The following is a 14905-nucleotide window of genomic DNA, read 5'->3' on the forward strand; positions in this document are numbered from 1 at the left end:
AGAAAAATAAAATAAAATTTATAGTTTAAATATCTAAATAAGGACATTTGGTTTCAAGGTATTGCATGTCATACAAGTTGTCAACTTTTATACAAAATCTCAGAAATTAACAATTGTTGATGCTTATTTCTTCCATATATATATATATATATATATATATTTCAATCATACAATGTAGTATACGATATTTTACTGTAAAACTAAAATCTAAACAAATTAATCAGAAAAGATAGCTTATTGGATATGCAATTCCATGTTGGTTTCAAGAATAATTACATTACATTATCTTGCTATAAATCACATTTCTCTATATCAGTTTTGTTATAGGCAAACATATCAATATCATGCATCCATCGTTACAAAATATGCAAATTAACAATGAATAAACTTTTAACAAAATTTTCATTTAACTAAAATTATTAGTTATGTTAAATTAATACAAGAATTCAAAAAAATTGGAGTGAATGTGGATGAACGTAATGGATCATCCCATTAAAAATTGTGGTACATTACAGTACACTCATTCATACATACACGCATCTTGCAACAATTTATCATCACGTAACTCTCTATAAGTCATAGCATTTTTTTTTTAAAAAAATTTTAAACCGTGATTATAAAACATTGTCGAAAAAATTCTATAGTACTAGTGCAGAAAAATCCTATAACAAATGGTCTTCCGATAACTAAAAAGATATACATAATTAGAAGAAAGAAACAGAGAAACAAATGCACTAGTCTACATTTTACATATTAAAATGCAAGTTGTGGGAACTTCATAAGGGGAACGGGACAGGGAACGCCCACAACAGACAACCGACGCGGAAGTTTCTAGACCCGGGAGAGAGGACGAGGCCAGAGCCTTGTCGAAACCCTGATTCGAGGCATTGCGCGCGCGATGTGCAGCGCGAGGGGGAAAAATCTTAGGCACGAACAAGTAGTAGGGATTGCGCAAATTGGGTGCGACGCAGCGACGAAGCTCGCATCGGCTTTACACGGTTTCAGGCAAAATGAAATTGATAGATCCGTCTCTCTCCGATGCTATCCGAACTGGACACCGCAGACTACACACAACGTGCGATTATTAAATGGCATGAGGAGTTGTTGCTTGCGCCTTCACTAACGCATCTTAACTGCGCAGGCACATGAGGCTCTGCCGGTGATAAATGATTTGCTCAATGATGGCGTCGGGGTTCTGGAGTGCATGAATGGATGATTAAGACAAGAATGTGGCGACATCAGAGTTGAGTTTATTCACATTCGAGTCGGGGAGGAGCTGCGGCCGTTCTCTTGGCTATGGCCATACTGCTCTCCGTTTTCGATCAGGGCTCTCACGGTGGGTAGGCCAAAGGGGTCGCCTTCTTCCAACACCTTGAGCACGGTACCTCCCCCGGTGAAGAGGTAGTACTTGGCGCTGTCCAAGGCTGCCTGGTATAGCCCCGGCCACAAACTCTTGAACTCTTGCAGCGTATCGCCCCCGCCGAAGAATTTCTGCGCCGTCGTGTTGCGGTCGATGGCCTCGTCCATCTTGCTCGTCCCGTGCCAGAATGCAGGCATCATGCCCATGACGGCGTTCACGAAGATCGTCTTCGCGGACTCTAGCACCTGGCGTACTTCCGGGGTTTCAAACGAGGCGGGGTCAACGTCCACGACGTAGCCGAATTCTTGACCCTCCTTGAAATCGTTCACGTTGATTGTGCGGAATTGGCCTTCGAATCGACCGGCGAGAGTGTCCGTCTCCACGATCATTGGCAGCTCGAGGATTTTTTTCTGCAATTTATCCTGCTCCACGAGTCCCTTGGCCAATTCGATGTCGGACTCCTCCACGCCCTTCATTCGGACGTTGTATTTCGCGCACAGAAAAGTATTGTAGATAATGCCACCGAGGATGAGGTTGTCGACTTTCTTGTAAATCTCTGTCAAGGGGCCAATCTTAGTGTCATACTTCGAGCCTGCGACGACGGCGACGAAGGGGTGCTTCGGTTCCAGAACTTCCCTCACATGAGACAACTCAGCCTGCAAAATATAGAAAGACCGTCAAAATCTAAATGTTTTTTTTTTTCTTTACAGTTTCGTTAGTAGACGCGTCGTTCATGAATCTCGTGAGGTGCACCTACCTGCATGCACAGGCCGGCGTACGAAGGTAAGTATTTCGTGATGTGGTATGTGGAGGCGTGAGGTTGCCATGAGCCGAAAGCGTCGTTGACGAACACGTCAGCGAGCCCAGCCAATTGCACAACAAACCGCTCCATATTCACTCCTTTGTCCTCCTCTCCCTGCAGTCGATAACATAAGCGCAAAATTCCATCAGTAAACACGAAGGTCAACAGTTGAACAGTGCCACGAGATTAACAAACAGACGCAGCAGGAATGGCGAATGTCCACTCAGCCACTTACAGCAAACCACCGGGTGTTGGGCAAGTAGATGCCTCCGATCTTGCGGGCACGGAGGTCGTGGATAAGCCAGTTGATCGATGTGTCGATGTCGTGAATTCCTTCCTTCTCCGTCACATGGAACTGCGGCACCGCGAACTTGATGCGCAGCTTGCGTTGCAGGTATGCAACTACAGCATCGACAGAGTCGTCCTGCTTGATGGTCAGGGTCTTGGTTTTCTTGTCGTAAGGTCGACCAATATGCGTCATGATAATGGGCCGTCCGCCGCGCTCAATGATATTGTACATTGTCGCCAGGGTGACATCGATTCTGTATTGGTCCAATATTTTACCTGTACTCAATCAAAGTCCATCACCACATTTTTTTTAAACACATTTGTCCCCACTTTAAAACTTTCTTTTCCCACAATCAAGTGATTAACTGTAACTTTCGGTGAGCCAAATTTACAATCTTTAGGTGATTGCAGGAACTCCTGCATCCGACAGCTTAAGCACAATATCCAAGAATTTTCTAATGATGGTGCCAATATTGTTCACAAACCAGCTCAAACTGCAAGAGGAGCGTCCACTGGATCTGTTCCAGTTAATATATTTTACGAAATTGTTGCGGAAACATCAAGAATCTTAAAACAGTTCCATCGTGCTCTAGTCTTAAATTCAAAGGAAACGACAGCGAACTAGTAACCAGTTACCTTTCTTCACGACGTTGTGGTCAACACGGAGGAGCACCACCTTGTCCTTGAGATCAGCGTGCTGCAGCAACGGCAAGCGGGGATCCAAGTACGTGGTTTCTTGGCCATCGTCAACGCTGTAGCCCACCTTCATGTTTCCATAGTGCAAGTTGTCTCCGGGCACGTAAGGCGCCATATCTAACACCGTCTCGCTTGATCCTGCAACAACTCTGAACACTCCACAACCACCTCTAGAACAAAAACCGCTCACAACTCTAATCGCTACAAGGTCTCAACTCCAGCACCAGCTGATGACTAGACGTCATCAACTGCTTCTTTTTATTCGAATTAAGTCGACTCCAGGCCGTGATCCAGTCACTACGAAACTCCAATAGCTTCCAGCTCTAGCTCCTCCAAATTTACAAGCCAACTGGCAAGACGATAAGACGTACACCGAACAGGATTATCGCGAAGCCGATCAACACGGAATCCTCTATCACCAAGTCTAGAGATGACTCGACTCGCGCATCTCACTCGATCGAGTTTGAATGTCCACGTCTTGCGCTGTGTCAGCAAAGACTGAAGCCAACACGGAAATCAATTGAACGTCGATCCCACGATCCGCGCATGTCGGAATGAAGCAAACTCGATCGTCACTAAATAATCGAACCAGGCTGCAAGTGATCACCGAACTCCATTACACCCCGTCGCACACTGAATTTGCGATGCACTGGAAGTGCCATTTATGAGCTGATGCAGAGGAGAGCGACAAGGAGGAAGAGATTGGGCACCGCCAGGAAACAAGGGGGATCGTTCGGGAAGTGGGGCCTCACCGCCAGTGCTCTCCAATTCAGGACCCACGATGAGCACTTTTCCTAGTCGCCGTCTGCCGCGCTCCTTTTTCATTCATCTGTCGGAGTGGTGTGTTTACTACCTTCGACGACGTTCGTGGATGATGGTTCGTGAGCAGACGGTGTCTGTTCAGGAGCCTGGTTGGACTTTTCATGGTCTTGTGGAACGCGAACTTGCGACTTTTGGTCACGTTGTCTGGAATTGGAATTCGCTGCAGAATGCAGCTTTGGAAAATATGTCTTCGGCTGCTTCGCAACAGTGCTGTGTTCATGAACGCCACCAGCAACTATGCATGCCCACAGAAATCGGTCTGTGTCCTAGCTGTTGGTAAACAACCTTTACGATTATGCGTGTCACAAGTTAATAGTTACTGCTTCTTTCGGGCAAGGTGATGTGGACTTCACGTTTGCTTGCATTGTGCGGCAAACTTAGTTGTTTAATAATCGTGGCAAGTGTTAAATAGTGATGGATGAGAGAACTCGTCTTTGCTGGGTGCATCACATCCATACACCAGCACTTGTCAACCCGAAATCACGGAAGAATTTTCCGACCAACTCACACCACCTCGTACGACCCTCGTACTAAGCCATTGTGTTTCACTATGAGCCTCTCAAGCTTCACAAGGAGCAAGACCCTTTTTCTGGTGGAAAGATCACGGGCTTTAAATGATCTTTCAGAGGTCGGACCCTCTATGCGAAGATTCGATGCGACTCGCCTAGGTGCTTTCACAAGAACCAGGAGCAGTCGCCTGTGGAATCATCAAATCTTGTGCTCGGCATGCCTAGACGTGCACTGCCGCAGCTGCAGGGGAACCCTCCAAGGTTCCAACACCATCAAAATCACCTTCAACGCTGACTGAATCAAACTGAATCAAAACTGAATCATCTCACTCACCTGGTTACTTCCAAAATAATGAGTCCGTAACGATCGTGGGAAAATATCAAAGCCATAAATGTTCCAGAAGACTTACTCTTTTTTTCTTTTCTTTTTTATTATTATTCTTAGTTTTGTGAAACACAAAGACATTTCGTTTGAGAACATCGTGTAATACTTGGCAGTGCTCCAAGTGCTGGAACTGAATCTTCACCATATGTGTTGGACGATGTGACTCATTGGTGAAGGGGCTTCCCGCGTTCTGGGATCACGACGCCGTCTATGGACCCCTGGTCCCGCTTGCCCCAAGCAATCGGGGGGAGTGTGTAGGTGGGTGACATCGCCATGCTACACAACTTTGCATGAGGAGGCAGAAGGCTGAGGCATTAGTGAAGATTCGAGAGGAGAAAGTGCCCATCTGCGATTTCCAGGTTTCGTCGCCGTAATTGTGCCGCCACGAACCAGCGGTGCTAGTGGACTATTTCCATTCGCTCTTGTGCCTTGTAATCCACGAACCGATCCATCCATCCATATCGACTTCATCCATTTAAAAATAATCCGTCCGTCCGTCTAGCATTAATGAATAATTCTATTCATCCATCCTATGGCTTCTGCTTCATCCTCCCGTGCCTTGGCCGTGATTTTCACATCTGGTGTTGGATGAGGTGAATAGTGTAGAAAAAAATTAGTGTGGTGAATTGGTGAATTTGTGAATTTTGGGGGATGTTGTGAGGTGGGTGGCTTTGAAGGAAGGGGGAGGATTCCTTTGTGATGCTTTCCTAGAGACTACTATTCTTTGAAGCTACCCACAGTGACTACTACAACAACACATGGGGATGCAATTGGGTACACAGATTTTATGCTGATTCATCCTACTCACTTGGAACCAAATAAATAAATAAATAAATAAAAAGGAATTTAGGGTAATGGTTGTGAGGAGCATCTGTTGTACCAACTCCTTGCTTAAATTTGCCCATGTGAGATAATTCCTTTGGTTCATCCCTTCCTCTTTAACAATGTCAATTGAGTTTTATTTACCTAATTTTTTTTTCATCTTCATGTTGCTCCTTAGAAAAAAAAAATTAAGTAAATAATTATATAATTTAACATACCAAATAAAGCATTTTATATAATGTATCAATGTCATAGTAAAGTTTTTGTTTGATGGTGGGTTTTTTACATTCAATAATTAAAGTATATATATATATATATATATATGTATATATTTAAATTAAAATAATCAAGAATCAATAAAAAATAATGTATTTAAAAATAAAAAATCATATCAAGTTCAGTAACCTATTTTGCTTCATTCACAACTAGTTATATTAATGAAGGAAATCAGTACAATTGTGTTAAGATAATTTGTACAAAAATAAAATAGTCATATAATTTTTGAAAATCATATTGCAGAAAAACTTAAGAATACAGATTTTTTTACATATTTTGTAAATTTTTATTACATTAATGTAAAAACTTTTAGCCGCATTCCACTAATTCTGATTCAAAGTATAGTTTCTAATGGCTTAGAAATAATTATCAATTTGTAGAATGAAATAAATAAATAAATAAATTAAATAAATAAATTTAAAGTAAAATAATTTTTTGTCATCCAAAAACAAAGATTGTTCTTGATTATTAAGATTTTATTCTTTATTTTTTTATATATGTATAATTTTCTTTTTTCAATATATCTATGTATATATATATATATATATATATATATATTTGAAGAGATTAAAGAAACAATAATTCTTAAATCATACACAATAAACATTATATATATATATATATATATATATATAAGATAAAATTATATATTAAAAAAAAACTCTTGATATTGAAAAAACAATCAAATTTTTATTTTTAAATAGTCAATTTATTTAGATTGGTCAAAATAATGCAAGAATAAATTACAAAGAAATATTCATTTTGATAAGAAAATTATAACAATAATTCATTTATTAGTTTATCTAAATAGGCACAAATTTTAGACATAATATCTAGTTAATTTTAAAGAAAGGTTATATAGACCCAAGATTTTACTAAATTGACTCATCTTATTACTAACATCCAACAAGAAGATTTCAAGAATCTTCTTAAAACATTTTATTAGGTTCTAGAAGATTCTAAAGGATTCTCAAAATATTCTTATAGAAGATTTTAAAAAGATTCTTAGATTATTTTAGAAGATTTTTAGAATATTCTAGCAAATTCTAAAAAGTTCTAAGAAAATTAAGAAAGTTGTTTGAAAGACTTTCTAGGGTTGCTTTGGCTTCAAGCAATGTAGAAACTTCTTGAGAAGCTTCTTAATACCTAGTATATTTTAGAGTTGAGGTTGAAGGGATCCTCAATCTCTATAATACATCTTTGCAAGCTTTAGTTCACCTCTCTTAGTCTTGATTTTATACTCATTTGGTTTAATTAAGTTCTTGCTAGCTTTCTTGTTGAAACTCTTTTGTTCAACTTTTTGTTTAGTCTCCTATAGTGTATCTGTGATACATCCATCATAACCATAATAAAAACAAATAATGATTTTTGAATTCATTTCTCCATTATTGGGTCTAGAACCAATAAATACCAACCACATTTATCATAATTATTATATTCTTTATCAAAGGTAAATCTATTTAATAAAAGCATGGGTCTATTTAACATTCTCCTAATTTTTTATTAATAAATTATTACTATTTATAGAATAGATTTGTTGGTAGAAAATGGATTCTAAAACCACATGTTGAAGAATTGAATCCTTATTTTTTTTATTATATCAACTAAAATTTGGTAGATGTTACTACCAATCATCAAAATACTTTATTAATTTTAAAAATTGACTAAAATTGGTTGAAAAATATGATTTGTGCCTTGATTGTAGGAGACTTGTTGTACATTTGATAAAGCAACCTTATCCATTTTATGTGACATTTCTCCATCTACTCAATAAGCAATCCAACCTATAGATTTTATTTATTTATTTATTTTATATATTGATTGTGGCAGATATATTGGAATTAAAATTATTTGCAAGAACTTTTATCCATAATTTTTCATTTTTTTCAAAAAGTTCCAATGATCAGATAGAACAAACCTTCAGTGCTTGTTACTTGTTATTTTACTTGATAAAAAAAAAAATAATCATGCTATATTTAAAAATAAAGTTGTATACCACTTATATTTTATTTTATTTTATTTTATTCTATAGATAAGTGTATATGTGTGTGAACATGTACAATACTACATATATATAAGCTAAGAATAAAATATAAGTATAAGTTGTACACAAATTCCAATTAAATCTAAATATTCTTGGTTATTATTTTTCATACCTAAAAATCTCAAGTAAAATTATTAAAAACTTAATATTACTGCAAATAATTTACATTGATTTACAAAGAGATCTATCATTCTATATACATGTTTTATTCTTTGCACTTAAATTTAGATGTAACATAATAGACATGTCTATAGTTCAGGTCTATTATTGTAAAGGAGAGTCGCTTTAAGCAAATAAAGGATGCTTGACTATAAATTAAATGTTTTTACATTCAGGTGAAATTAACAAAACCGAAATTCAATTTCTTTTAATAATAAAATAATTTATTTACAAAAAGATGGAAAAACTGAACACACTTCTCTTGACTTACGTCTGCAGCTCACACCCTCAATCCCCCAATTTCGACATGCACACTTCTAATACCTTTTTAAAACACACACACACACTTTGGATTGCCGTTTCCATACACTGCCTCATCGATTCTGTTCCAATTCCTGCTCAAATTTTGCTCAAAATTTGTTGGACTGTTGTTTAACTTTTGCTGGATGAGATTTTGTTAGCTTTTGAGTTCGCTGCTCTTGCTCTACTTGGATCTGACATTAGTATCGATCGCCTCTCCGTTCGACTACTCTCAGTTTTTTTCAACTGTTGTTCGCCATTTCACTGTTCATACAACCATGTTGCTTCACTCGCCCCCCTTGGAATGAATCTGGCAGAATCCGTCACTGCACTTGCTCCACATCTATTCAGTTGATCCACACTCCTCTTTATTTTCGTGTGGTTTCACCACTCCTGCATTCTACACATTCTGCTGCTGTTAGTTAGTTAGTTGTCTACATTTCCATTTCGCTTCTTTTTCTCGATCGTGTTGCCTCTTTTGAACCCATCCTCTTTGCAAAATCAAAGACTACGCTCTTCGCCCTCGTTTTTTTCTACTTGCCTGTGTGATCATGTTTTCTACCGACATCTTTTCGCTGAGCTTTTGTCGTCGGACTCTCTCCGGACTGCGTACTCACTCCGCACAGTTTTTCTCTTGTTGCTAATTTCGGCCTTTCGGCTTCCCTTTGGCTACTATTCGCCTCTTCCGCTCACCTGCCGACTTTGTGCTGTATGTGTTATTTCCTCCCCTGCTCATTCATCGATGTTGCTGTTGACTACAATATTTCTTTGACTTAGGGTTTTTAGTAATTCTTTGCTACTTTTGGATCGTTCTGCTTCTTACTGCTATTGTTTGGAATAGCTCGTCCTTGTCTTCATGTATGAAGCTCGCACTCCTCGTCACACTGCTTCAATCACACCTCCACCATAAGCCTTCTCCCATTAATCACAAAACCTTTCCCTTGATCACCTCGCACTGCCGCACTTCATAGTTCGCTCCTTGGTTTGGTTTGCTCTTGGTGATTTCTGCACTGTATTGCTTTCCACCACTGCACGCTCACAAAAATACTGCTTTTTTCCCATTTTTTATATTTTCTGATTGTTGAAATTCTTCGTCCCTCTTCGGTGAACCTGTTCTGCCAATTCCTTGTTGCTCACCCTCCCCAAGTATCGATCACCCCTTTGCACTCACACTCGGCAACCGCAAACTCACAATGACATCCTGTTTCTTATTGTCGATCACGTTGCACATTTCACCCAGTCAACGTACACACACAGAATCCTACCATTTCAACACATACACTCACTTAGATACACACACTTACAATCACACCTCACAATTACCCTTTCTGGTCTTTCCCTCCTCTCGTCAGCTTTTCTCAGCTCTCTCAATCTTGACGCTTCTGTCGTGAATACAACACCGCAGTTTATCACTGAATTGCTAACGCTCACAACCCCATTTTAATCGCTGATGCTGATTCTTTGCACACACACACACACACACACTCCGTAAAAGGAGTAGACCCCGCTGACTCAAATTGTATCACCACACACACTACTCCCACACTTTGGATATCCCTTCCGATTGACTTTCATTTGCTCTCCTACATCGCCAAAGCTACGGGCGTACATCCACATGGTTGTTGTTGTTTGATCGCACTTTGCATGCATCCCCAATTGATCACCCCAATTTGTTTGATTACATACCTGTTGTAGAAATTTCAGTCTTATTACTACTGTTATATAAATGATCAACACCTGTCAACATATAATGATCAACATGTCACCTTTTAAAAGAGTCACAACCCTAGAATATAAAATTATATAATTCTATCAAAAGTCATTAGCAAATTACAGATTACAAGTGTACTATATTGATATTTATAATGCATCTAACACTCCTATTAGTTCAATTGTATTGTAAACATGTTTTCATTGATCTGCTTGAATAATCTTTACCTTCTTCAATTATTTTCTTAAGTTTAGAATTTGGAGCTTGTGTTTGTGTTGCTATGTTTTAGAGTTCTGCAACATGTTATACCTTTAAGTTGAGATAAATTGTATATACATACATCTTGTAAGTGACTTGGACAAATTCATTCTTGATGTTGTCAAGGAATTGAGTTACTTTAGTTTCTATTGAGGTGTTTAGTTGAAGAAGGAACACACAATTTTTTGTTTTGTCAAAGTAGATGCAATATCTTAGTAAAGGTAGGAACTCTTTTCTTGTTTGTTACTGACTAGCACAGACAATCACAAATCAAGAAAGTTCATGCTATTCTTGTAATAACAATATTGTAGTATGAGTTTTTTTATACTAGAATATTATTTTCATTTTTTAAAGAGCTTAACTTTTGTATTAATCAAGTTCGTCAACTAATATTTGTCCATTAATTTTATACCTAATCATTTAAAATAAACATTGGAGGTATATGTTAAGTAATTCTTTATTTTCTTTGTGTAAGATTTGTCTTTGATATTGATCAAAATATCAATAAAAAGTTTTAAGATTAGATTTTTTTCTTAAATATATCTTTTTTTCTATATTTGTTACAAAATGTGCAAAATTTTGTCTTCTATAGTTATCATTTGAAATTCTTTTAATGTGCTCAATTATGTTTTAAATAATTTTGATTAAATTTATTGATTAAAGAATTCATCATTTGATAGATCTTAAATAGATAGACAAAGTGAAAAAAGGTTTTAGTGATTAAAAAAAAAAGAATTTAGAAAAAGCTAATAAAATCAATTAAATACAAAAAAGAATAGCCATAGATGTACAATTGAAAATTTCTCCCACAAAAGTAAGACAAGCAGGTGTGATTGTGATTTAAGTTAGTCACTAAAGTTTGAATTTTAGATATTATATGGTCTTCAAGTTCAAATATTAAACACATATCTTAGTTTTATATCTAATAATTTTGATTTTTTGAATGCATTTGATTAAAATATCAAAAAATCATATTTGAGGTTGAAATATATTTATCTAAATTGAGCTTCTTCTGCTTCACATGATAATACTTTTTCTTTGACAAAATAATATTGAGAATTAACATGCTTACTAAATGAATGATATTTGGGATTTTCACTTGGAGCAATAGCATTTTGGTTGTTACAATAAATAATGGTAGGAGTAGGTTGTAGAAATCTCTATTTGCTAAATAAATCGCAAGCCAAAATGCTCATGCTACAACTTTAGTTAAAGCCATATACTTACTCTCTATGGATGTTAATGCAATATTTTGTTGTTTTTTTACTATTCCATGAAATAATTATATCAACTAAGAGAAAGTATTAACTTAAAATTGAAATGCAAGTATCTTTATGTCATATTCAATTGGCATTGGAAAAATTATAGAGAACATAAATTCTAGATGATTATTGATATTTTATGTCAAAATTAGATATTTATTTAATATATTTTATGATTAATTTTTAATGTATGAATATGAAAAATACTAAGACTAAAAAGATTTTATCTAAAACTGCTAAAAATGCAAGCATAATCTAATCTAGGAGTAATATTAGCATGCACTAAGCTTCCTATCTGTTGAAAATAAGAAAATATTACTATAAAAGTTTATTCCTTGAGTAGAAGGAAAATATTCTTCTTTCAATTATATGCTTAATTGCATTAGTGTATGGATAAGGTTGAAATTTGTCATGTAACATTTGTCAAGTTTAAAAAGTAGATATTTTTATTAACATAAAATATTCAAATCATGTTCTTTATTTTTTATAATAGCATTACTAAGTATATAGTAGATTTTGCCTTCAACCATCATAATAAGTTCTTTTTGAAGAGTATCTTTGACATGTTGAATAAGTATTAATTAATTGCTAATAAGAAAGTAGTCATCTGCATAGAATATAAAGATAGTAAATCCCTTCTCATTGCCTCTTTGTGTATAAATATTTGCATGAACCTCTAATATTGTAAATCCATAAAAAAAACAAGAATTTTTAAATACGTTGAAACCATTGTTTGAAAGCTTGGATTTTTATAAATTCTAATTTAAGATCTTTTGTGATATAATATAATCTTAAGTTGTCTACTTTATTACTTAGAAAAAAAAAAAGAAAAAAAAGAAAAAAAATCACATAAATAAATTTCTCTCTTTTATATATTTATACTAAAAAATTGAAAAAATTAAATAAGGAATAAAAAATAAAAATTTGAGATATTAAACAATATAAGATTATGTCTTTTCAGATTTTTCCATTCAAATTGACTCTAAATTTCTTTTTTAAAATCTACAATAAAATTTTAGAAGACTTATTAAAATTATTATTTAATATTTCTTTTGGACAAAAGACTATTAGACCTTTTATTTTCAATATACATAAATCAATTATTAATTTTTTTAAAATTTTAAAAAATAACTATTAATTTATTCTTTTAACAAATATTTGGTAGAAATATTATTTAACCTCTTTAATATGTCATAGTAAGCCTTTATAATATCACTAATATATTCATATATATCTATATCTATATATCTATATTTATATATATATATATATATATATATATATATATGCATTCTTCTATAAACCAAGTATCTATTTGTAAATTTTACCTCATGCAAGCCATAAAAAATTTAATGTTTTTAAAAAACTAAAAAAAAAACTCTAAATATCCGCAAAAATAAAAATAATAATAATATATATATATATATATATGTATATATATATATATATATATATATATATATATATATATATATATATATATATGTGTGTAAAATACTATTCAAAATTATAAAATAAAAGTGTAATAATAAATAATATAATTTAAAAAAATAAAATGTCCTTAAATTTTGTATACATCTAGCACAACCTACAAATCAATGATAAAAAAAATACATTTTCTGATAAAATTTATAAAATAATATTTTTATAAAATTAATTAATTTAAAACTTTATTATATTTATATTGCAAAAAAAAAATTAATTAAAAATAAGTGTAAAATAATATGAAATTTACAAATAAAAACAAGTCTAAGAAATTTGATATCAATATAATTATTTGAAAACTAAAAAAATTAAATACATAAAATCAAATTATTATTATTCTTTTTATTATAATTTTTATTTTATTTTTGTAAAAATAAAACTTTATAAAGGAAAACTGGATATTCAATACAAGAAGAATAATCCAAGATATATAAACCATTTTATAGTTATATAAAATTTAATTAATAATTACCATATATTATAAGAAGATACTATATATAAAAAACTAAAATTTTATAGGAAAAAATTAAATCTTAATCTTATACTGAAAAGTTACTTAATTAATCCGAAATTCTAATTCAAAATTGAATACTTGAAAATGATACATCTTATATTTTAAAACAGTATCATAAAATGTTAGTGTAAAGTAATACTACATGTCTGGTGTAACAAATTGAATAAAAGAAAAATTATTATTTATTTACAATGAAAACATTCATGCTAAATATGTTTGTATTGATTTTCAAAATAGAGTTATGATACTTATCTTTCCAATTAAAATTATCATTTTATTTAAAAAAAAAAGCTAAGACAATTCTTTTGTTATAGTTTATTCTTTTACTTCTTCATTAAATGCACAAAATTTTTAATTTTCTTTTTCTTTTTATATGCATTTATATTGTAATGAAAAATACATTGCTAGTCAGGTTTAAAATTTCTATATGACTTGTATTATTTTACGACAAAATATAATATTTTATAATTATTTAAATAAATATAAAATAGATTTTATTGAATTTAGTTTAAATTCTACATGTCAATATTTTTAATTTTAAAGCATTCTTAGATTTTTTTAATTTTTTTTTGTAAACATAAATAAATATTAAAATTTTATGAGTCTTTATTCCTAATACTATTTTTGACTAACTTAATTTTATTTTTAAATTTCGTTCAACATTAAAAGCTTTAAGCATTTTACAAAAATTATGGTTATGTTCTTTTGTTTGTATGTATATAAATTTTAATCTAATAATTTGATAATAAAAACACATTATATGAAAGTAAATTTTAATGTCAATTTATTTTTTTGTCTTCTTTAGATATATAATTTTTAAATTTAGAATCTTTTTTTCAGTTATATATATATATATATATATATATATATATATACATGGCTTTTTTAATTAAAATTTAATATTCTTTGTTTATGTACATTGCTACAAAAGTAAAATGAGACAATAGAAAGAATAAAATAATAATCTTCCATACTACACTTTCTTCTTTAAAGTTATCATTGGTGGCTTAAACTTGGCTAACAAAAAAAAGATAGAAAAGAGATAAAACTACAGATAATTTTATATCTAATTTTATTGCAAAATAAAATAAAGATCATTATGCTCTTGGAGATCTTAATGCTTGGATTGACTTTGGTTGATCTTAATTTTGGCATTGATGCTATAGAACAAAAAGCATATATATATTAGCAACTTATGAAGTTACTATTGAT

General features: G+C 33.0%; 1 protein-coding gene across 1 annotated transcript; it reads right to left on the bottom strand.

The window, feature by feature from the left end:
- Positions 1 to 923: 923 nt before the first annotated feature.
- Positions 924 to 3865, bottom strand: LOC112287890 (uncharacterized). The gene is made up of 4 exons (XM_024531490.3): positions 3087 to 3865; positions 2398 to 2726; positions 2118 to 2276; positions 924 to 2016 (listed from the first exon to the last, which is right to left on the bottom strand). The coding sequence occupies exons 1-4, from the start codon at positions 3259 to 3261 to the stop codon at positions 1255 to 1257; spliced, it is 1425 nt and encodes a 474-aa protein (XP_024387258.1). The 5' UTR covers positions 3262 to 3865; the 3' UTR covers positions 924 to 1254.
- Between the last annotated feature and the right edge of the window lie 11040 nt (positions 3866 to 14905).

This window comes from Physcomitrium patens, chromosome 10 (genome assembly GCF_059467195.1).
Source record: "Physcomitrium patens ecotype Gransden chromosome 10, ASM5946719v1, whole genome shotgun sequence".
Classification (NCBI taxonomy): domain Eukaryota; kingdom Viridiplantae; phylum Streptophyta; class Bryopsida; order Funariales; family Funariaceae; genus Physcomitrium; species Physcomitrium patens.

Excerpts from the sequence above, each read along its gene's own strand:
- LOC112287890 (XM_024531490.3), bottom strand. The coding sequence starts at position 3,261 with ATGGCGCCTTACGTGCCCGGAGACAACTTGCACTATGGAAACATGAAG. Across the intron at positions 2,727-3,086 it reads CCACAACGTCGTGAAGAAAG|GTAAAATATTGGACCAATAC; the intron begins GTAACTGGTTAC and ends GATTGAGTACAG. Across the intron at positions 2,017-2,117 it reads ACGCCGGCCTGTGCATGCAG|GCTGAGTTGTCTCATGTGAG; the intron begins GTAGGTGCACCT and ends TATATTTTGCAG.